This window comes from Lonchura striata, chromosome 13 (genome assembly GCF_050655825.1).
Source record: "Lonchura striata isolate lonStrDom1 chromosome 13, ASM5065582v1, whole genome shotgun sequence".
Taxonomy (NCBI): Eukaryota; Metazoa; Chordata; class Aves; order Passeriformes; family Estrildidae; genus Lonchura; species Lonchura striata.
In genome coordinates this window covers 10983392-11007029 of record NC_140715.1, presented here as the reverse complement: position 1 = coordinate 11007029, position 23638 = coordinate 10983392, and the positions used below count along the sequence as shown (strand labels likewise).

Sequence of the window (23638 nt, the reverse complement as noted above, 5' to 3'; positions counted from 1 at the left end):
TCTCGGCACCCGCCTCGGAGATACCTAGATGCATTAACTGCAGGGAGAACCACAAACAGTGCCGCACAAAACCCTCGCCAACATCGTCTCCCGACCCGGCAGCAGGCGCTTGGCAGCCGAGGGCCCTGCCCAGCCGGGAGGAGCCGGCGCGCAGCACCCGCGCACGGGAGGGGCCGGCACCGCCATGCCGGCGACCCCTCACGGCAGTGCCCTGGCTCCCGCCGCGCCCCTCAAACGGACCCTTCCGTGGGGAGAGGGCCAGCCCCCGGGGGCGCAGGAGCAGACCCGGGAAGGAGAACGAGAACCGAGACGGAGGAGAACCGGGACGGAGAACAACCTCCCGCCGCTCCCGGGGCGCGCTCACCGCCCCCTCCCCTCAGAGCGCACTCGCGGCCCCGCCCGGCGCCGCGCACGCGCCGTCGGCTCCCGCGGCGTCCCCCTCCCCGCGGCGGGGCCGGGGCGGTGACGTCAGCAGCGGCGGCCATTACACGGTGCGGAGCGAGGAGCGGCAGCGCTGCCGCAGCCGGAGCGCCCCGGGCCGCCCTCTGCCCGCGCCCGCCCGCCCGCCCTGACGCGTCGCGGCCGCCGCCGCTGTGGGGAGCGCGGATCGCAGGGGCCCGCGGGGCGGTGCGGCAGCAGCAGCCGGTGAGGAGGAGGAGGAGGAGGGGGAGAGCGGGATGGAGGAGAAGGTCTTCACCAAGGAGCTCGACCAGTGGGTGGAGCAGCTCAACGAGTGCAAGCAGCTGTCCGAGGGGCAGGTGAAGAGCCTCTGCGAGAAGGTGAGCGGCGAGGGGCGGCGGGGAGGCGGCGGGCCCGGGCAGGGAGCTGCGGGCGGGGGCGGCGCCGCTCGGCCGGGCGGGCCGGGGCCGGGGCCCGGCGGGGGGAGCGGGCCGGGAGCCGGGGCCGGGCGAGCCGCGGCCCCTCGGCTGTGCCGGAGCCTCGGCTCCGCCTCCCGCCCGCTCAGCGCCTCCTAAAATGGCGCCGCGGCCGCGATGGATCCTCGGGAGAGACCCCCGAGAGACCCCCCCCGGTTAAAGCACTAAATCAGCCCCCAAAAGCGTGAGTTAGTAAAATGAAGATAAAAGCTTGTGGTAGGCGCTTGGAAATTACACGCGGTAAAGAGCTGCTTGCTTTGATTTTTTTTCTTGTATTTTTCATTATATGAATAAGCGCAGACACGTTTATAACTAATTGAAGGGTAGATTAGCTTTGGGGTTTTGGTTTCCCTCAGTAGGGTTCTGGGTTTCACGAAATTCACAGAATAAACATTCGAGTTCCAATATAATTTCGTATTTCATGGTGATGGTTTGAGACGTGGATATTACAGGGCAATGTGTTGATTGAGACATTCATAGCTTAGAAAGGTTGTAAAGCCAACCTAGGACAGATTGCATTTTGGAAATGCAGGAAAATTTTGTTTTGATATAATCCAGAGGCATTTTCCAGTCGAATTCTGATTCTGGATGTAACGTAATAGTTGAGGAGTGGTGGTGGTGGTTTTTTTGGTTTTGGTTTTTTTTTTTTTTAATTACTGATGATTTTAGGTATTTCTAGACTGAAAGATGGTATATTTATAAATTTTTTGGGAACTGGATATTAAGGAATATATGAACTGATGGATGTACTGGCTTCTAAAGAAGCTTATGTACATGCCACAGAAAGTACCTAGAATATTTTGATATTGGAATCATGTTTTCACATACTACACCAGGTTGTTTTGGAAGCAAATTGATTTGAGATGACTGTCCATGAACTTAATAAAGAACTTGCAGTGATTTTGGCCAGACCAGCTCTTGCTCCAGTACAGATTTTAGTTCACTTGTATTCCAGCAACTCAACAGTTTCCATTTGGTCCAGGCTGTGTGTTTTAAAGGCTGTTGCAAGCGAGTGGCAGTGTCACCGCCTGGCTATTTCCATGTGCGTCTCCAATGACGGCGGTCCAGCTGCTTCCTTGTATTGCTTTCTGTGAGAGGCAAGTATTTCACTTACCATCGTTTATAAACTGATGGGTACTGAGTCCTGAATCCCACAGGAGTGGGTGCATATGGCCCCATTTTGTGGGGTTCTGTGGTAACTTGCAGGACCATGAGGGATGTATAATGTACAAAAAGTTTTTGATGTACTGGGGGTTTTGGTTCAGTGAGAAGCAGGCATACCACAAGACATTCCTTTCAGAAGATACAGTCCCAGTCATCAGTGTTGCACAAGATGACATTATCATTTTTTCCCAGTGAAGAATGGAAATGAGCTGCATTTATGGATAAATGTGCAATGCTCATCACCAGGATGATGGTAAAGGAAAAAAGCAAAGAAAACTTGGTGTCTGCTTCTGTGTGTTGAGATGAGAGACCATGAAACTGGAAGAGAAATCTGCCAATCGCAATGTTCTTTGGCAGCAGCCTTCACGTTGGCTGGGCTGGCTCTAGGGGAGCTCTGGGTGGGGTAGCAGTTCTCTCTGTGTGCCCAGTGTGTGGTCAGCACTGTGCAGAGTTCAGCCACCGGGCTGGTGATGTTAGGGAAAGTTGATTTGTTGCTGATAACTACAGGTGGATTTACTTGGACTTTATGCTAAGAGTAGTTAAGTTTGTTCATGGTTGCTGATGGAAGGAGTTGGAAGTAGGCCCTTGAACTCTGAGTTTACCATCTTCTTTTCTCCACTGTGTTCATGGAGGTGGGATGAGAGCTCAGTTCGGCACCTTTGTTCTGATGGACAGCACTTGCTTTAATGTGTTTCCGTGTTTCCAGCACTGACTTTCAGAAATCTCACTGGATTTTTCTTTGTTTGGGCTATTTAAGTAGTTTTGTGCATATAATCACATCAAAAGGCTGGTTTTCATGAATAGCTTAAGGACAGTGTCAAATGCAGCTATTGTTCCAAAGCACAGATAAAGACGCTACTTAGGTATAGAGTGTTGTTCTTCACCATATTAAATTACAACTGGGGCTAGTTAAAATAAACAATATAAAAAAAAAAAGAGGGCTTTTCCTGATAACACTTTTTGATTGGATGATCTCCCTGACAAGTATTTCTTGATCTGCTGGGGCTTCCTGTGTGCAGACTGGTGACTGTCTAATGAGAATAAGCCTAAGGGCTCTCTCGTATTTCAGTATTGATAACTGAAGAAATTAACAGGTTTTTATAAACATAATAATTGTGGCCATTTGTGCATCCCAGTTACTTTCTTGGTGTGTCTTCCACTGAACCTGGTTACCTGGGTGATGGTGGTGGTGGGAACTGGGCAGAAACATCTTTGAAGTCTAGAAGTAATTTGTAACCATGAATAATACATTATACTTTCACAAATGATTTGAAATAATCAACCTCTGAGTGGCAGTTAAATAATTCTAGGCTTAGTACGTGCTGCGTGTTTAATGTTACATCAGTTGAGTAGCCGATTGTGTGTGTTTTGCTTCAGCATTTGAGAAATGCAAGTTCTAAAGAAGTGGTCAAAATATACCCAGTCCAGTTACTGTTACATGTCAGCAGTGTTTGTCCTGTTAGTGCTGAATTGTTTATTGGCAGAGGTGAAAGGAAGTCCTTTATTGCCAGGTGAGAGGTTTTCTACTGGCCATTTTGAATGAAAGGATGCTGGTTTAGTTTCTTTCCCATACATTGTGAGAGTGAAGGGAAATGGTCTTGTTGTCTCTGTGTATAGATGCCCTTTATCACAGGAACTGGGGTGTGGCACATAGCTCAGGGAGGTGGGATGACAGTCTAAAATTGCACAAAGGATTGAGGTGAATTTTTGGATAGAGTTTGCTTTGGTTATTGCAGAAAGTATCTAGTGCAGGTGTAGGCAGAGGTATCAGAGCCACTCCCTCAAAAACACTACTCTGTAATTTAGGGAGTTTGAGTGTGGCATCTCCAGTTTTTGGAGAGAGGGAAGAGTATTTGGTCATCTATTACTGTGTAAAGCGTTTCAGGGTTCTTGAATTGCTAGTGAAATGCCTTTGAATAGATAGTGCTGCTAGCCAAAATATTTTCAACTAAGTGAAGGGCTGATACTGGTAAAGGCATTCAAGGTTTGACTCCTGCAGTTTTTGATCTGTAACAATGATGTTGGTTACATTTGCTTTTTGATTTGTCACCATTGCTAATTTTATAGTGTAGATGTGTTTCCAGGCTGTACTGTTATCTGGCGTGTACCTTGTTCATGGTGTATTCTATTTTTTTTTCCTGTTGTAGAATTTTCATTTTAATATCTGGTCTTCTAAGTTAGATGTTCTGTAGCCAAAGGTTACCCACTGCAGCTGTGTGAGTTACGCAAACTCATTTAGCTTATGTTGAGTGACTTAATTCTGAGAGGACAAGTATGTTTCCGATGAAGCTTTCTTTTAGGTCAAAAAAAGCCTGTGCAATCAAAGTTCAGTTCTTGTAATACATTAAACGTATATGTTCTGTGGATCCCACTCCTGTGTTTTAAGCTGAGCTGTCTGTCCAACTTTTTTCAGAGGCACGTGTTGCCTTCTGCTTCCTATGCTGTTCAGGAGTTGCCTTTCTTAGCTGATTATTTTGGCCAGAAGTGGATGTTTTAAACTATTTCCAGCTGCATTTGCAGAGGCTTTTCCATTAGCTAGCTTTTGTATTCCCATATCCATCATGTATAACTAACTATTCTTCAGACTAAGGTGATTGTGAAAATTAATGTTCCTGTCTGAACTTGCTGTAAATCAGCCAAGAAACCTGCCCTAACAGAATTCCCAGGTAGTGAGAGTATGCCCTGAGTGGTGGGCTGTGCATTAGGCAGGTTCTGTGTTCCTCTGCCCCTGGCAGAAGAGGAATGTGCGGTGTTGCAGTTCTGCCTTGCCACTGCCCTGGCTTCTGGATTCTGTAACAAGGGAGTGCTGCTGCCAATGGCAGGAGGGCCCCTCAGCAGCTGTTCAAGGGGCTCCGGGAGACTAGAGGGTGGTTTAGGGCTCCTTTGTTGAACGTACCTAGGGATCAAGTCATTGATGGGGCCACGTAGTTACACCTTCTATCTCTGAAGAGTTACAAGTGTAGTGTACAAAGCCTTTTGGAACACTTAAACGACTGTGTTTTAGATTATTCTTGAAGACTTTAAAAAAATTGATGCCCAGTGTTCTGATTTATTGTGAGGTTTTTTTCGTGGTTTTTTTGTGGGTTTTTTGTTTTTTTCTTTTGGTTTTTTTTTGTGTGTGTGTTTTATTTTGTTTTATGCTATGGTTGATAATGAAAAATGGAAATTGTCTCTTTCCACAGAAGGCATTTGAAGTGTCAGCCTCGCCATCCTTTTCACCTTGTCTGGATTCACATAGAACATCTTGATGTATATATAAAAATTTAGGCTTGAATGTGCCAGTGATTGTGCCATCAGCAGCTTTCTGGGTTGGGTTTTTCTTCAATTCTAGTAAGTTCTGTAAAAATTGGGTTGTGCTAGCAGTGCGGTGTTTGGTTTGCTTTTTTGCTTTTTAGTTGCAATATTAGTTGTGATCAAGTAGGAGTGAAAGATACTTGTGTTGTTTTGGGCATAGTTTAAGCTAACAGCAGGAAGCACTCCTAAGTCAAAGTTCCTACTTGAGTTGTGCCAGTTTGAGGCTGAAGACATGGATGAGGCTCCAGGACTGATGTCCTCTTCCAAATCTATCTGTGCTGAGGCTGTTGCCTCCTCTGATGTGATGACAGTACTGCTCTGTGATCACTTCTAAGCCATTTCCCTGGGTTGCCTTGCCCAGCACAAAACCCAAACCTGTCTGGCTGTGTCTAGCCTTGTACAGCAGATCTGTGTGAGGGGAATCACAGGAGCAGGGATTGAATTTTCACTCTTGCTTAGGAACCCTTAAACATTATGCTGTATTCAGTAATGTTGTTGTTAAGTTCTTTTTTTTTTTTTTCAGGTAGTATATATTAAGCTGGAAAAAGTTTATTCCTAAGTAAAGAATGAATAAGAGAGCTCAGTTACTCAGTAGCCAGGTCTCCAATATTTCTGCTGAATATTTTGAACATGCTTTCCAATATAGGTGTTTCTGATTTGCTGGTTGGTTCTAACCTCTTTCTTGAGTTTTGGCATGCTGTCCTCAAACTGGTGTCCTGACCTGTAGCATGGCTGTGTTGGAGTTACTGGAACAAAAGGGTTGGAAACTTTCTGAGTTAATTTCATGAAGCTGGACTTGTTGATGTCAGGCACAACTAGTTTGGGAGTAGTATTTTTTTTATATAAATGATTCAAAATGGGTACAGGTTGTTCTACAGAGAGGACTGAGAAACATCCCTGTAAGTGGTCATCTTCCTGCATTGCTGTTATTGATGTGTTCCTTGGAGCTCCCATGAGGCAAGGAAGGCATAAGGGTTCATTGGTTATTTGACATGTTATGTTTTTTTAAAGAAGTTTTTCCTATATTATTTTTCTTCAATTTAAAGATAATAAGATCTTTCAGAAGACCCTCTTCCTATCCCCACTGCTCTTGTCAACTACTGATTAACAGCCTTTCCCCTTCTAGATTTGCCTCTGAGGGCAACAACACTTAACAGTTACTCTGAACGTATAAGACACTACTGAACTTTTCATATGGAAATGTTGAGGGGGCTATCAAGGTTTCCAATGATGTAGGTCCCTACTTTTGTAATACAAAGGAAGGGAGGGTTATTTGGCAGAAGTTTGCTGCTTGCATGCTTTCTTGTAGGCCTCCTAGAATTTACAGGCAATAAAGGAAAGTGGTGGTCTTACTTTAATCTTACAGCAGTCCTGGCATTGGGGTTGCTCTTTTGGTTGGCTAATACCTTCTATTTAACCTGGTCTCTTCATCTTCACCGAACAGAAGAGATTAGAAATGAAGGTGTAGGTGTAGTCACAAATCCAGAGAGAAAGCAGATGCATCCACTTCTGTCCTGGCAAAAGAGTATTTTGCTGCTCAGTATTTCTATGTGGATGGAAATCCTGATTTTACTTTGGAATACTAAATAATTAAATGTCAGTGAGGAGCCTTGTATTTTAATTTCGTTGCTACTTATGCATTCATGCTGAACTCCTTAGTGGATTGGGAAGTTCAGTGTAAATCAGTTTCCCATTTGGGTCATGTGTAATCTCACTGCCATGCCTCCTTCACAGAAGGGTATTATTGGAGGCTTAATTTATCTAGTTTTGTTTAAAATGTCAGTGAATTAGAACACCTTTTGCTTTAAAAAATAAGTCCATCTTTTGTCTGAACCTGCTCTCTTTCCTCCCCAAGTGAGGAGCAGGGAAATCTTTAAATTGAAAAGCATTGACTCTGCAGAAGAATTGCTGACTGTAATGGATGACTTTGCTTGGAACTGGAACCTTTTCCAGGTCATGATGTTTGAACAGCTAAAACCAGTATTCATCTCAATTAGCTGATCATTGTGCCTTTAGTCACATCCTGTGCACCTTGGTGACAGGAAATTATGGGTGTGGTTGAAGTCTTCAATCTCATCAAAATATCTGTATGGTAACTACAAATAACTATTTCTTGGTTACAGTGGATGCTTCTCATTACACACTTTACTAGGCAGCATGGTGGGCTGCAGGTGTGAATTCTGGTCTGCCAAGAATGACACATTACCATCTGCAACCATGACTTTGGGGCTGTGTTGTGTAATTAAAATAATGGTTGTATTTTCTTTACTGAGTTAGTAGTGGTAATCTTTTGATGACTGGTTCATAGTGCTGCTTCAAGCATTGATTTACAATTCTACACAGAGACAGTGGTATTTACTGTTTGGTTTGGGTCTCGTTATTTTCTTCTATGTGCCCCAGAGTTTTTCATGGTAGATAATTGGTTACTTGTTGGAGCTCATGCTAGAATGTAGGGACCTAAGAAGGGGTCAGAGTAATTAAGAAATATCTGGTATATTCTGGAAACACAGAGGAATTTGGGTACAGATTAATTCAGAGGATTTTGTAGAAATGGACCACTGGAAATTATTTTTGTGAGACGAGGTTGATGATGTACACTGCTTGTGAGGGAAACTTGCATATCCTCAGCACAGAGCGAGTTGAGGAGGTAAAATAGATGGATTATGGCTTTTATGGCACTCAACTCTGAGCCTTAATTTGTAGCATAGAGGATAAAAATATTTGGAGGGTACAAGGGAAATAAGAGATACATCTGCATGCATACAACCCATACATTTCATTAAATAAACTGAGGATCTGAAAATCGCATGGTAGTGACTTTAATAGTCATCTTTTCAAAATCCTTGTACCGTCTTAAAACAATGAAACTGATCTTTGTGTTTTAAGACCAGCATCTTGCAGACATGTGCTTTGTAAACAGAGCCACCAAAGCAGCTTGGTACTGTTCAGCTGGGTCTTTAGAAGATGTGCAGCAGGCCAGGAATGGTTTAATTCTTAAGTGGTAGGTTGAGTTTTTATGCAGTTCTACTCTTTTTATAGTGAAGTGAAAATTGGTTGTTTTCTTGTGTGTTTAAACCAATATTGGTTTTATTCTTGTTAAGTCTTGGGATTGTACAAGTTTTCTCTTCACAGAGAAATGACTGAGTAAGCCAGTATCAAGTCACAATGAATTCCAGTGACTATGACTAAGCTGAAATTTGATACTTATTGTTTGTTGTTTGAACTTTGAGATTGTTCTGAGTAAAGTATGTGACTTTCCACCTCAGCAGTAGTGTTTATGACAGCATTACACTTGGTTCTTATACTCTTCCTGTGTAACTGTCTCACAGCTGTGTGTTTTTCATCTTTGACTTCATTAGTAATTGTCTGTAAAATCAGCATTTATCAACTTGAAGTAACGTGGTCTTTGCAGTCTTATTCTGTATGTGTTTGCACTTTATTTTGAAGTCTGAGAGTGTAGTGCTGAAAAAATAATTAAACTGATTTAGAGGCAGGATTTTACAACTGTAATATGGTAGGTTGTTGTTAACAAGTTTTTGCTTAAGTATCCTGCACCACAGAAGTTTGACTTGTGGTTGTATTCTTCTATGTAAAAAAGATTAATTGTTAAGAGGTGTAGAGAAGTTCAGGGCTGTCTTAATAGTAGCAATTGTTAAGAACTAAAAAAAGGCAGAGAAAAAAAGAACTAATAGGTGCTCGAGAAAATCTGTTTATGAATTTTATCGTTTGTCTTGATGGTAGGCAGTGAAGCCTGGATGTTTCAAAACGTTGATGTCAAAATACTGCATTGTTGCCCTATTATCCTTTGTGGCAATAGGTCCTGTGGTGTTTGAAGTTTAGGGGTTTGTGTGTGTGTGTATCTGTCTTAGTTCTCCTTTGTCAGATGATTGGATCAAGGAGTTTTCTGCCTTCTGCTGAAGGATGCTGAAGAGTGCTCTATTGCTTCTTCTCCCTGAGGAAGTGTAGGAGAGCTGTTGATGGGAAGTCCATTTGTTGGAGAGGAGGATGCGTAGGGGGAGGGAGTTATGTGATGTGCTGACTGAGCAGCACCTTCAAGAAACAGTAAAAAGAGGGAGTGGAACCAGGGGGAGTTGCTGTGTGTGATCCAGTACAAGATTGGGGCATAGATACTGCAGGAGTAGTATTAGTGATCACTTGCCATTGTGAAATTGTAGTATTAAATGTAGTGTTGTCTTACCAACTTGTGTTTGTATTGTGTTATGGTGTATTAAAAGTCCTTTATTTTTTACTTTTTACTTCTTATAGGAACTGATTTATTATGAAAGTTGGGATATAGCAGACTGCTTGTTGGTGGCTTGCTTTCAGGATGTTATTTTTTTCTACTTTCAGCTCTGCTGCTGCTCTTTTATAGAGCCAAGTAGAATGTTTAAGCTCTTGAGTATGTGCCACTTCTAATACTGTGAGACATAAGACTGTAAATGAACCAAACAGTTCATAACAGTGTTGCATGAAACTGGTTTGAAAACATGGAAATGTTGGAATCCCTGCACCAACATTCCTCCACTGCAGGATTTAAACAGAGGTTGCTGTTTTGCAAATTGACCTGGAACAGTCTTTTTCCATCAGAGTAGCTGTCTGACTTCTCTGTGTGGTTGGTCATGTGTGTATCTGAGTGATTTAATATTTCAGAATCTGTGGAAGCAGTTGCTAAGAACTGCCATTCTCAGCACAAACACTGCATACCTTTGATGAAAAATGAATGCTGCATTCTTTGTGCTGTACTTCAAGTAGGTTAAGAAAATCCAGTGGTAGAAACATTCTCATTAAAGAGTAGGTTTTTTATATCAAACTCCTGTAAGCATCTGTGATGTTCTCTGTCTAAAGGAGAATTAAACTGGCTAATGCTTCAGAATGTAAGGGAGTATTAGAAGAGGCTAAGGCTGTTCAAACACCTTGAAAACATCCGGTGAGTGTCACGTCATTAAAGTTAACTCAAGTCAGGCTATCTTAAAATACATCTGCACTTTTAGCATTGACCACAAACCAGGAATGACCTATCTTTAGTACTGGGCACAGTGCAAGTGGAAACTGTCACATGAGACTGACTTTTGATGTGAATATGTCTGCAGAGTGACATCTAAAGCTTTATGTTGTGCAGGGTGCTTAGCCATGCTGTATTTTTTTTTATTTCTTTGCAATGAAACATTGAATTTAATGAATTTTCATCATTAAACTTAGGTGTTGTTTCTGTTTGAAGTGGTGACCATGGTGGTCAGCCAGGATGATATGTGGGACAGTGACACCACTTTTGGGTGGGAGTGTCAGCCACTTTCTTATAGACAACTTGGGTTATAGAATAGAATATATTTTTTATATATTTTCTTGTAATTGAGTTAATGAGGTAAAAAAGGATCATTTTTTAATAGGAACATTGACTCTTGAAAAACACGGAAATCTTAGTAGATGGTTACTAGTAAACTTGTTACTATTTATATTTTTAATAGCTTCTTGATTTAGCAAATCATTGTGGCATGCGTCTGGTGACTGTTCTGAGAACAAACTGTAACAACTGTCTTGCATTATTTCAAAATTACCTTTCTGGTGCTATATTTAGCCTGTGCTTCTTCATCCAAATTACTTTTGTCTGCAACTTTGATATCTACAATTTTTAGGGAAAAAATGGTGATGACAAACAGCGTACCCACCTCTGGTTTATGAAGACACAATTTGATGTTATTAGTCTGTGTTTAATCACAAAACTTGTTGAGAGAACTTGTGCAGTAGTGGCCTGCTCTGTAATTGCTGGTACCAGTGGATGTTTGTTCTCATTCTGCTTCAGGCAGGACCCCTCTGCCTTTGCAGGTGGGTTGAAGATGTTTGTACAGGCGAGTGCCAAGGTATTGGTGGTGTTTTGGCTGTGTCTGAGTTTGGGCTTTTGGAAGTAAGATGTCGCCAAGTTTTTTAGATTCAGTTTTTCAAAATACTTAAAAACTTCTTAAGTTCCAGTAGTTATATTCATTGTTCTATGCTTTGCAGAACCATTTTTATAGAAAGTCTGAAGTTTTGCTTCTGATACCGTCCTCAAGGAGGAAAAGTAGCCATGCAACTACTAATTATTAATACAGGGTTTCATAAAGTAAAATGCTGTTTTAAGATAAATGGCATTTAAGTAAACTGCTCCCTCAAGTGCTTCAGGGAGGGAAGCAACGGACAAGAGCTCCTACAGAGAGCAGGTAGCAGAGTTGGAAGTGGTAGAGTGTGCTTTGGATAAAACAGCTCTTCCTAGACAAACTCACCCTTTATGTGCTTTTTTGCTTATAGGCTAAAGAAATTTTGACAAAAGAATCCAACGTACAAGAAGTGCGATGTCCAGTCACAGTCTGTGGAGATGTCCATGGACAATTTCACGACCTCATGGAACTTTTCAGAATTGGAGGCAAATCACCAGACACAAACTATTTGTTTATGGGGGACTATGTTGACAGAGGATATTATTCAGTCGAAACAGTCACATTGCTTGTAGCTCTTAAGGTAACTTTGCTTCTCAGCTTTACAGCTTTATATAAAATATATCATTACTATCCTTACTACACTTAATACCTATTATGATTTTCACTGTATTGGTATTAGAGCTACTGAAACTGACTTCTTAGCTTTCTTAGTTTTACTTATTAAAAAAAAAAAAATGTTAAGGTGCAAGCCTGAGCTTTATCTGAAATGAGTGTTTGTTTTACTTGCCTAAGTAGCAATCTTTAAGAATTTGCTTGGAGAGATCAGCTTAATGCACAGGTGTAATGAAGTCCCCTAGTAATAATAAATACAACATGTAATTAAACTCAGAAGTAAGTGGCCATTGAAGATTAAATAATAGCCTTTAAGGGGAAAAAAATACTCATTCATTTCAATTTTCGGAATGGTTTGGTTTTAGTTGCTTTATTGATGTGTGGCAGGGATTGAGGAGTGCAAATTCTGTTCTGGGGAAGAATTGCTCATTGATGTGCTAAAATAAATTCTCCTGTTTAGGTCCGTTACCGTGAACGTATCACAATTCTTCGGGGGAACCATGAAAGCAGGCAAATCACACAAGTTTATGGTTTCTATGACGAATGTTTAAGGAAATATGGAAATGCAAATGTTTGGAAGTACTTTACAGACCTTTTTGATTACCTGCCTCTAACTGCCTTGGTGGATGGCCAGGTATGTTGACATCTGACAAACTTGAATGGTTTTGATTGTAAAGGGAGTTCTTAACATTGCATTCTGTCAGCTCTCATCTTCAAAGGAATCTCATGCAGATTTTCTCATAATTTATTCTAAACTGTTCCAAGGGCACTGATTAATGCAAATAAACTTCATGTTTCTTAACTTGCAGATTTTTTGTCTACATGGTGGCCTCTCTCCATCTATAGATACACTGGATCACATCAGAGCACTTGATCGCTTGCAGGAAGTTCCCCATGAGGTACTGAAAAGTAATTTTCTAAGCCAATGAGATTGATGATTCAGCATGTATTGGGGGGTTAAGCTTGTAGGCTGAAAATGAAATTCAAATCAGCTTAGCAATATTAAAGTGCTTGCTGTCTTCCTGTTCTGGATTTTTAAAAGGAAAAATGAGAGGCATGTCCTTGCTTAAAGAAGAAAACATACTAAGTCTTAAAAGAGTTGTGCAGGGGTGGTGCATGTGCAAGCATTTTTGGGTTTTGTTGGTTTTGGTTCTTTGCACTTCACCTCTGAAACATCATCTACATCTCTTACAGGGTCCAATGTGTGACTTGCTATGGTCAGATCCAGATGATCGTGGTGGCTGGGGAATTTCTCCTCGAGGTGCAGGTTATACATTTGGACAGGATATTTCAGAAACCTTTAACCATGCTAATGGCCTTACGTTGGTTTCAAGAGCTCATCAGTTGGTAATGGAGGTGAGCAGGACAGCCTGTGTGTACAAACTTTGGATTGTGTCCTTGGTCCATTGATTCCATGCTCCATGTGTCAGAGATGTGTGTATGCTACTGTGACAGGTGATGATCCAGCTAAGAATATTCCAGAAACTTGACATTGACAGCATTTATGTGCTGCTGAAGGAGTTTGACAGTGGAATAACCTTTTTTTGGCTTTGTTTTCCTGAAAATGTACAGTAATATCTCAAACCAGGCTTTGGTACTACATGTGGTATTGCATTTCTGTGTAGATTAAAAGTTTTTAAAATGTGTCTCTTGAAAAAAGGTGTAATTTTTATTTTTAGCTTGGATGTGTGCTTTTGTTCTTTGTCTCCAGTTACTCCCAGCAGTTCAGATTTTTAAATGTATGTCTGGACTCTGGTTTCAGTGATCACAGTTGAAGGTTTAGAGTGGATTGTGTACTTCAGAATTGCTGTTTTAACTATTTAATGCTAATGCAATGGAGAAATATTGCTAGGTGTTTTTTGTTTTGTTTTGTTTTTTTTTTAAATATCTAGCTCATATTTACTAGTAGGAAGCAACCTATGAAGGCCAAAATTCCTTTTTACACTTTTTCTCTCCAGAAGAGAAAAAAAGGATACAGCCTTAAGCTTATTTAAAGTAACCCTACAAATGCCACTTAGGGCTGTGTGCATTAAAAGGTTGGTTTGTAGTCAGGCGGTTGCATGGGGCACAGTAACTTGGTTGTCATAATAATTTTTTCCATCCTCTCCAGGGGTACAACTGGTGCCATGATCGGAATGTAGTAACAATTTTCAGTGCTCCAAACTATTGTTACCGTTGTGGCAACCAGGCTGCAATTATGGAACTTGATGATACTCTAAAATATTCCTTGTAAGTATGTTTAAAAATAAGAATTGCGTTGCCTGTGATTTTAAGATACCATTTAATTATGTTAAAGTATGGGGGTTTCTTCCTCTCTCTAAGCCTTCGGGAGGTGGAGCGAGTGTGGAATTGTTGGGTTAGTCACATTTAAAGTCTTGGAGTCAAGCCTCTGGAACAGTTGCTGTTGAGATCTTTTATCACATTAAAGTGAGACTCCTCAGTTTTGTTTTTATAAGTACCTGGACTTACAGTGTAGGGATGTGATTTGAGAGCAGGAGTAGTCTGTGACATCTAAGGTAATGCATTCCAGTCTTGGGCAGGGGACTTGAACAATCTTTGAATTCTTCAGGTGTTGGGATGTCAAGTCTTTAAATGAGATTTCTAATTAACTACTGCAGCAGCAACTTTACTAGTAAATTAAACAAAAGCACCATGCAAACTGCCCTCTTTGATAATAACTCAAGACTTTAACTTTCTAATAGATACAAAAGTTCGACCACTTTGAGTCTTAAAGCTAAAATTAATTTCTTCCCAGACCTTCATGGTAAGAGGAATTTAATATATGTTGGTTGAAAGTACATACTAAGAGGAGTGGAAGAGCTGGAACACGTTCTAGAAAAGTTAAAACTTGGTTGATAGAACTTAGAGGAGCAGTGGTTTAACACAAGTGAGTCTCTGCAATTCAGGGCTAGAGCGTACCTGAACGTAAGCTGAGCTCTTGTTTTCATTGACGTCTGTCTCTTCAGTTTGCAGTTTGACCCGGCGCCACGCAGAGGTGAACCGCATGTTACTCGTCGCACCCCAGACTACTTCCTGTAAAGAGATTTTAGACCTGTACAGTATTGCCATGAACCATATGTTGACCTAAAGAAAATGGGAAGAGCAACAGTAACTCCAAAGTGTCAGAAAATATTTAACATTCAAACTTTGTTTTCACATGGACCAAAAGACGTGCCATATTCAATACAAAGCCTCTTGTCATCAACAACTGTGACCACTTTAGAATGAACCAGTTCATTGCATGCTGAAGCAACATTGTTGGTCAAGAAACCAGTTTCTGGCATAGCGCTATTTGTAGTTACTTTTGCTTTCTCTGAGAGACTGCAAATAATAAGATGTAGACATTAACACCTCGTGAATACATTTAACTTTCCATTTAGCTATAGCTTTATTCAGCATGACTGTAGATAAGGGTAGCAGCAAACAATCATTGAAGCTTAAAGAACATTTTTAAAATAAGTACTGAGGCCTCATATTTGTTCTGAAACTGTTTTATTTTCAGGGAATACTGTTTAATTTAATTGTATTGATTTTTTTTTTTTGTCTGCACTCAGTTCCCTTTTCCACTCTGCCCTACCATATTGTCCCTTGTAATTGTCCAAGGATAGTGAATTACTTTGAACAGAACTGTTTTTTTCTGTAAAACAATGTTACTGCAGGACAGAGCTGCAGTGTTTTTCATAATAAACTTGTGAACTAAGTATGGAAAAATGTCAAAATTCTAATTGCATCTCAGGTCAACTGTGGTTTAATAAACTAACATGTAGCTGGATGGATTTTATAAACTTGCATAGAAATTTCCACCTTCTAAATAAGTAAAACTGAGGTAATTTGGAGTGTGCTGGAAAACTCTGACCTTCTGAATCCTGTCCCAGGAAGGTGCCTGGGCCTGTGTCTCACAGCTGAGAACAGCTTGCTGGTTACTCACATGTTGCTCTTTCCCTCTTGGTGCTCTACTGAAATGCTCAGAAATGGAAGAATATAAGTTCACTTAACTGATTGCTTGTGGCTTTATTTCAAGTGTAAATCTAAGTTTGAGTAATTTACAATGTAGGTGCTAATACTTAAAAAACAATTTTTCTGAACAACTAAGAATAAAACCAATTTTGTAAATATTAAAGGAAACAACTTGAAGTTTAGTGCTACGTGTATTTGCCCAGGCTTCCATTCTGAAAAACAGTGGTATGTGGTTTATGTTAACTTCTGTTTAAATATTTCCTTTCTACTAACTTCAAAATCTGAATCCTAATTTGATGATTTGGTTCAAAGCCAGAATTCAAATGTTAAACCTTCTTGAGGCTTGTGTGTGAAACTTCTTGGGTACATCTAAATTATGTACCTGGCTGTTGACTTAGTAGAAGGTCTCTTAATATTCAGATTGTTTGAGACTTTAAGTTTCTTGGGCACAGTGTAGATTCTGTAATAACATGGAGATTTGTTTTTTACACTGCTTGTTTCTAAGGGAACACACAAATTTTGCAAATGTTGAACTCGCCTGGAGGTCTAGTCCTAGCCATGTTTTTCTGAAAAGTTGGAGTACCACTTAATTCTTTAACTTGAAAAGAAGATGCTGCATTTCAACAAGCATTGCTTCATCCCCTTTCAGAAGGGCTCAAGTGGTTGCTTTTCCTTCAGCAGAATTTGAGTCCTGTTGGGTTCCAAATGGCTTCTGGAGAGCTCAGTCTGCTGTAGTTTGATCTTGTACAGGAAGAAGTGCATGCTTAAAATAAGTGCATCTGAAGTTGCTTTTTTTAGTATAGTGGGAGCTTTGGCTTTGATCACTATTAAAACAATCCTTTGCTGAGAGTAGTTCATGTTCCATTCCTGTCACTTGTCTTTCTCTATGTTTGTGTAGATGGGACTTTGTGCTTTCATTGACACCATTCCTTCAAGAGGAATGACTTTGCCCTATTTTCTGCTTTTCTTGTTGGTTTAATTGGTGTGACTCATCTGCTCTGGCAGGGAGCAGTCCTTTCTTTGCTTCAGTTTCTGTACACAAATCCAAGTGCTTGTTAGTAAAGTCCATGGACAATGTTGGAGTCACTCCAGTTTTTGTGCTTTCCTCTATAATTATGTTGTGATGGTCTGTGTGAAGATTCCAGTGCAAAAACCACATTGTTTTCTTCAGTGAAGAAAAAATACATTGCTGTGATGGAGCACTGAGCAGCTAAACTCATGTTTGGAAAATGCAAGAGAAGAAACAAAGATATAGATAATTGGGGTTTGATTTATTGGTAACTGATTGGTACTGCACAAACTTCCTTTGCTTCAGCCTGTGAGCTTGGTGGCTGCAGAGAAATGAGCAGAGTTTGGAGATCATTGGGAATTCCTCCATCTCTGCTCTGCCTGCTGCATTCCATGCAGTACAAAATAGAGGCACTGCTGGAACTCCCATATTGTGGTAGTTCAGTGTTGAAGTGGAAATGTCACACCCAGTTGTTAGTGGGGAGGGCTGACATTGGGGTTTAGATTATCAGAAGGCAGTTGGGAATGAAACTGTACTTCTCCATGAGCTGTTTTTTTTTTCTTCTTTCTCAGAACTTGAATAGAGCCAGGAGTATTTTTGGACAAAGCGGGGAGGGTTTTAAGCTTTCCAAATTTCATTTTGTATAAGTCACTGGCCATTTCATGTCAAAGTGAGCACTCTGAACTGTTGCAGGTGTGTTCAAGAACTAAGGGCCCATGAAATCAAGTATGTATTATATACATACAGAGATGGATAGATTTGCCAGATTTTTTCCCCCCTTCACCCTCTTTCTGCACCTTTCTTCTGCCTATTTCCACCCTGTGCTTTGTTCCTCTACTTATGGCCCTCCCATTACAGACCCCTGGAGCTTGGGGCTGGCTGCTGCCCCAGTCCCTGCTCTGTTGCTGCCCAAGCTGCCCCTGCAGGGGGATGTTTGTCCAAGGTAACCAATGTGTGTGACTGTCACCTGGTGCTCTTTTCTGATTGTTTTAGCTGCCGATGCTGCTGTACACACTCAGTATCCCTGCTCCAAGTGCTTGGGCAATGTTACCTCATTTAGGTCTTCTGATCATACCCTGGCAAGATACTGGATCCATGGGAGAGTGCAGGTAGAGTGTTGCCTCCTTCCCCCTGTGTCTGGATGGTGACAGAACAAATTCTGCCCTGTGAAAAGTGGTGAGGGGACATCCTGCTAATGGAAGCTGTGACATTTCACCTGTTTCTATCTTGGTCCAGTTCCTGTCAAAAGCTCCTCCAGTAAGAGAAAAACTGCTGAAAGGTGCCAATACCTACCAATCCATGTTACATGGGATTTATTTTGATTTTTATAGTAGTAAAAAGAAGCATAGTCCTTTTTAAAAACCAATTGTGTTTCAAGGACCTTGGGACAAGTCTTTGCTCTGACAATTTAAAAAATTATCCTGACTCTTAAAGGTAAAGGATTTCCTCCTGTACAAGACAAAACCAAACCGCTATGCTAGTGCTGGGCTTATTTTGGCTCTTTTTTTACAGTTAAATAAACACAGTAATACTGGAGTGCAGTTCCTGCTCTTGGAGGAGCTGTGACCTTGGGAGAGGGCTGAAGAATAAGCACTCTTGTTCATTCAGGAAAAATGGTTGTAAGATGCAAGTGCGATCACAATTTTGAATTTTCAAGTTAAATGCTGCTCCAAATTCAGTGAAAGTGTGTCTTCACTCTCATTATCTCCTTACACACCTGTTCCACACTCATTTATTGCTCTAATTGCTGCTTATTTTGTCTGGATGCTGAGCACTCATGGAAACTCTTAATGTATTTTAAGGGTTGCCATTCAGGTTAGAGCAAATTTGCCTGAAAAGCGGCTCTTTACATATTCCATGTTTTATGCAACAGTACTCGTGGTTTGTATGAGTTTGGATTTTTGGAGCAAAATGTCTGCAAGCAGTGATTTTTGAAGCCTTGTAGAAGGCATTGGATGCCTTGTGTGTGCTATGGCAGTCATGACACAGAGGATTGGTGTTCTGCAAGTTCTGGGAGAAGGTTTGAAACAGGTAAAGTGTTAAGTAAAAATCACACTGGACTGTGTAGAAATCTTTCAGTACTCATGAACACACCAACAAAGCCCTGCAGAGTCAGCAGTTCATGAGTCAGCCTTCTGTGGTTTTACAAAAAGTTATTTTGGTGCTCTAATTCATTTGGCTTTACTCCTTTTGGATGGGAATAAAGGCAGGCTGCTCTCTTGAGCAAGGGACCAGAGTGCTTTGGCATATGGACAGGGAAAAACGGCTGAAACAACACTTTTGGTTTTAAATTAAGCAGTGCTGCAAGTTTTAGCCTTTTAAACCTGTGCTGGAGCTGAAAAGCTTTAGTCTTTAAGATGAGTTGAACTACTGATCTCTTAATTACTCTCTGGTGAAAAGAACTTTGGGATAGAGACTATAATGATTGCTGCTGGTATAAATAATGTATAAAACATTAGTTGCTTATAGTACCTGGGACTGCTAATTGGAGGAGGAGCAGTGTGATCAGGGTGAGCATCCTACATCAGAACTTGCAGGAAAGTGATTTTGAGCTCCTTTTGCAGCTACTCGTATCATTGCACAAGGTTGTATAAATTAAACTCAAGCTTTGCTTTTGGTTGTCCTGACTTCTGTATACATCTTCCTCAGTAGATTTCCCCCAATACATCTGGGTTTTTGGAGGTTAGGTTCTTTTGATTTGTTTTTGTTGCTTTGGTTTTTTTTTTGTTGTTTAATTTCTATTAATCTATAAGCTGTTTTCCAGATTATGCATTTAAAACCAAAGGTACTGAACTGTAAAAGAGCAGTGTCCTGTTTACCATGATAATTGCACGATCGATTGGGCTGAAAGGCTTTAGCCTGGCTTCCAACTGCCTTTCTTTTTCAGGAGCTTGAGAAAAGACTCCTTTACATCCAACCTAACTCTAAACCTTGCTCTGAAAAAACCTGCTTTATTGTGGCCTGTGAGAACCCCGGGCTTGGTCTGGGGTCTCATGTGGTGGTAAAGTCTCTCCTCCAACCCGTGCTTCCAAAGAAAAACTCCGCAGCCTCCTGTTGTTCGGTCTCAAGGCAGTTTATTGTGAGTTATCTAACAGATTGTCTTCTCTGGCTACTGCGGTTTGGTCAGCGGCCCAGGCAGAGGCACACACACCCTGACATCCTCTCTGCTGTCTTCTTCTCTCTCCCCACCCAGGGCTGCTGCTATCTTTTATATGATATATTACGTATTACATGTTTATAGTTTTCCCGCAATACCTACTACCTATATTACAATATGCTTTTATACTCTAAATCAATCCATAAATGCCAGCATCACCAAGAACATGGAGGCAAGAAGAAGGAGGAAGAACAGGATCAGCCCACTTTCCTCCATCTTAGAACTTCTGACTGCCATGTACAAAGTAAAAACCCCTCTGTATAGGTGCTAAAAGCCCCCTGTACAATACTAAAAAAATTTCCCCTCTGTTTTGTAACTACTTTTACTATACTATCTAACCCTTTGTGACTGCTTGCTCCACCTTCAAAATTGGTAACTCATTCCATGGCTCAAACTCAAAATCACAGCTGTTTCCAGCTGCCTGCCAGAGTCTAAAATGCTCCTGACCAAGGCCTGGAACCTCTAAAAATGTCTGAGAGACATTTTGAGTTCCAACAGTGGCCATCAGTGCAGGAGTCAGCAATGATGGCTGCTCTATTCTGCTTCTTTATTCTTTATTTTTTAAGGAAAATGCAGGGGGGTGGGTGGGGGAGCACGCAGCTGAAGAAGCCCTGCCTGGGAGTATCCTATAGTGGGTGTTTAATTCCATGCTTGACCCATTTTCAGGCAGCTCTGCTCCTTTTCCACTGCTGTTTGTCCTCAGGGAAGAGGAACACAGCCGGCTGCTGCTGGAGCAGGGACAATGCCCAGGGGAGGGGATGCCACAGCTTCCTGGGAGAGAGAAAGGCTGGTGATGGGTTCTGTTTATCCAGCTTTAGCTCAGCCATCTCAAAACGTTATTGGACTGTCTCTTTTTCCCCTGGAATCCCTTTTAAAAATGTTTTGAATGCATTTTAAAAAGCTGACTTCTGAAAAGCACTGTATTTATTCCCATGGACTTTGAAACCTCAAAGCAACTGCTCATTATCATCTGTGTCGTCAGAACCAGCCCAGAATCTGATTTTTTCGACTTTGAACGGCTCCAGTGTTGGAGACCAATGCCAGGCAGCTCTGTAAAGCTAAGCCAGTTCCTTTCCCCTTATGTTTATATCAAGCATTTTTATAGTTTGATACGGTACCACTGAAGGTCGTTCTCAAGGCCACCTACAGAAAGTCTGCACTTTTCATTTTCTTGGAATGCCCTGGAGCGCATCTCCGCGGGGCTGCGCTCGCTGACGGCTCCGGTGCCTCGCAGCGAGCCCCGGCGCCACCGCGCGGCACTGCCCCGCCTGCGGCAGCGGCGCGCCGCCACCCGCTCCGCTCCGCTCTAACGAGCCGGGAGCTGGGTGACCCTCACCCTCGGCAGCCTGAGGATCCGGGCTTGGCTCCCCCAGAGCGCTCCAGATGATTTCAGAGGATGGTAGAAACATCACTGTTTAAATATGGGGAGGTGGAGTGCCGGTGAGATTAGGAAATAGGTGCTGCAATAGGTCTGAGGTAGGTATTTCTATTTTCAGTCTTCCTCCTCTTCATCTTTAGTTTTTTAAACTATCTTGAATTCCCGTTGTTATGTAAGGGGAATGGGAGTGCTGTTAGAGGAAGGAATAGAAGCTGATAAAAAAAATAAATCTCACTTGGTGTCTGCTTGACAGGATTTGGTTATTCGGTTTTGTCAGTCCATTGGGGTCTATTCTATTCCCAGAGTCCCCACCTGCCATGCTGTGTCCAGCTCTGGGATCCCCAGTATCAGAAGGACCTGCAGCTGCTGGAGCAAGACCAGAGGAGGCCCTGGAGATGCTCTGAGGGCTGGAGCCCCTCTGCTCTGCAGCCGAGCTGGGGGTGCTCACCTGCAGAACACAAGGCTCCCGACAGGCCTGAGAAGCCAAGTCTCAGTCCAGTGCCTAAAAGGGCTACAAAAGAACTGAAGGGGACCTTGGGACAGGGGTCTGGAATGACAGGACAAGGGAAATTTGCTTTAAAATGAAGGAGAGCAGATTGGATGTTGGGAAGAAATTCTTGCTTATGAGTATGGGGAGGCCCTGGCACAGGCTGTCCAGAGAAGCTGTGGCTGCCCCATCCCTAGAAGTGCTCAAGGCCAGGTTGGATGGGACCTTGAGCAAGCTGGTCTAGTCCACAGCAGAGGGTTGGAACTGGATGAGCTTTAATGTCCCTGATAACCTGAATCATTCTAGGATTCTCTGATTCTCTGACCTGGACTCTCACCCAAGTGCTGGGCTCTGCCACCCACCATTTTGCATTGCTGGGGTACAACTTCTATGAAGAGTGACACCTTCTAAAGGATGCTGCTTCAATATAAATTTTTCTGAAGTGGAAATGCAATAATTAGCTTTTTATATAATTAGCTTTTTCAGACTTGTACTGAGAACAAGAATTTTCCTCTTCTGCTGCTGCATTGTTCCAAGACTGCTTTAAAAAACAGTGGCCTTTGAGCTTGCCAGTGTCCTTCTACCATCTCTCTCACATGAATAATCCTGATGTTTTCTGGTTTTACACTGAACCAGTCAGTTCAATTATTTTCAAACTTGATGTGGCTGCTTGTTTAAAAAAATGCTCATCTTTTGTATTCCTGAAAAAAGATGATTTTTTGCAGCAAGTCTCATTCTCGCCTACATGTAAATTAGATTCTTTTTCAGATTCCATTGTCATACCAGGCTCTCTCCCTGGCTTGCTCTCCTTGGTTCCATGAATTCAGGATGAGTTCTGTGGATTTTTCCAACTTGTTGATGAAGCAAAGCTGAGCTCTTTCAAGCCTGATTGTCATTAGACTTTTACAATGCCACATCACATTTGTATTGAAAAATAATCAGTGTTACCTCCAGTCTCTAAATCACCACCAGCAGCTAAAAAAAATGCTGTTTCTCTGTCAAAGTGGAATGTGAGGCTGTGGAGCAGATGCAGGGCTGTGTCCAGGAGGCTGCTCCCTCACATTCAGCATGTTAAACTCTTCCCCTGTGGCTGCATAGCTGCTCAACTGGCTGCACCTGCAGCCCAGGGATGCTGTGAATATGTAGGTCAGGGCTCTTCTGGATCTGATTAAGCATTAAATCAAGCTCAAATCTTTTCAGGTATTTGCTTTGGTGTTAAGCTGTTCCCTTCCTCCTTCATGTTCTCAGTGGTCAAAGGCCCTTAATTGTAATTTACCCGTGGCTGACACATGGTGTGATTCCCTGCACTCAGGAGAGGAATGCTCAGCTTTAGGATTATTTGCAGTGCAATCATTACCTGTGTGTGGAACAATTGAAATTGGGCCACTCCTTTTTTTAAGCAATCTTGTTTTTGCCTCGCAGCTTTAGCCAGGGATAGGGGTTTTGTGCCATTAATACTGCCTGACTCACAGCACTTGGGCTATTGCCCCTGCAGCAGCTGCTTTTTCACAACTGATAACGGGAAGCATCTGGAGTGGCTGGGGAGGTTTGTTGTGTGATATGTAGGGCACAGTGGGAGGTGCTGTCGTGTGATTATAGCCTATCTGTGACAGCCATCTGTCTCTTTTTGGGGTGTGGGGTGTTTTTGCTGTTTTAACTTTCCCAAACTTCTAATTCAACAGTAGGATTCAAAATTCACTGAGGATGGAATTTTTTCCTTTGGAAAACTGTAGAGAACTGTACCAAGTATAATCAGCAGTATAATTTTGAATTAAATTTATGCACAACTATAA

At 42.0% G+C, this 23638-nt stretch overlaps 1 protein-coding gene and 1 long non-coding RNA gene across 2 annotated transcripts; both read left to right on the top strand.

Annotated features, from left to right (window-relative positions):
- The first annotated feature begins 464 nt into the window (after nt 1-464).
- Nucleotides 465-16666, top strand: PPP2CA (protein phosphatase 2 catalytic subunit alpha). The gene is made up of 7 exons (XM_021549547.4): nt 465-779; nt 11616-11825; nt 12318-12491; nt 12667-12756; nt 13052-13213; nt 13968-14086; nt 14824-16666. Exons 1-7 carry the CDS (start codon nt 678-680, stop codon nt 14894-14896), a joined length of 930 nt encoding a protein of 309 aa, XP_021405222.1. The 5' UTR covers nt 465-677; the 3' UTR covers nt 14897-16666.
- Nucleotides 16667-21291: 4625 nt separating this feature from the next.
- Nucleotides 21292-23638, top strand: LOC146766173 (uncharacterized). Its single transcript, XR_014958304.1, has 2 exons — nt 21292-21456; nt 21662-23638. It is a non-coding gene; the product is annotated as an uncharacterized LOC146766173 (long non-coding RNA).

Excerpts from the sequence above, each read along its gene's own strand:
- PPP2CA (XM_021549547.4), top strand. The coding sequence starts at position 678 with ATGGAGGAGAAGGTCTTCACCAAGGAGCTCGACCAGTGGGTGGAGCAG. Across the intron at positions 780-11,615 it reads TGAAGAGCCTCTGCGAGAAG|GCTAAAGAAATTTTGACAAA; the intron begins GTGAGCGGCGAG and ends TTTTGCTTATAG. Across the intron at positions 12,492-12,666 it reads CTGCCTTGGTGGATGGCCAG|ATTTTTTGTCTACATGGTGG; the intron begins GTATGTTGACAT and ends CTTAACTTGCAG.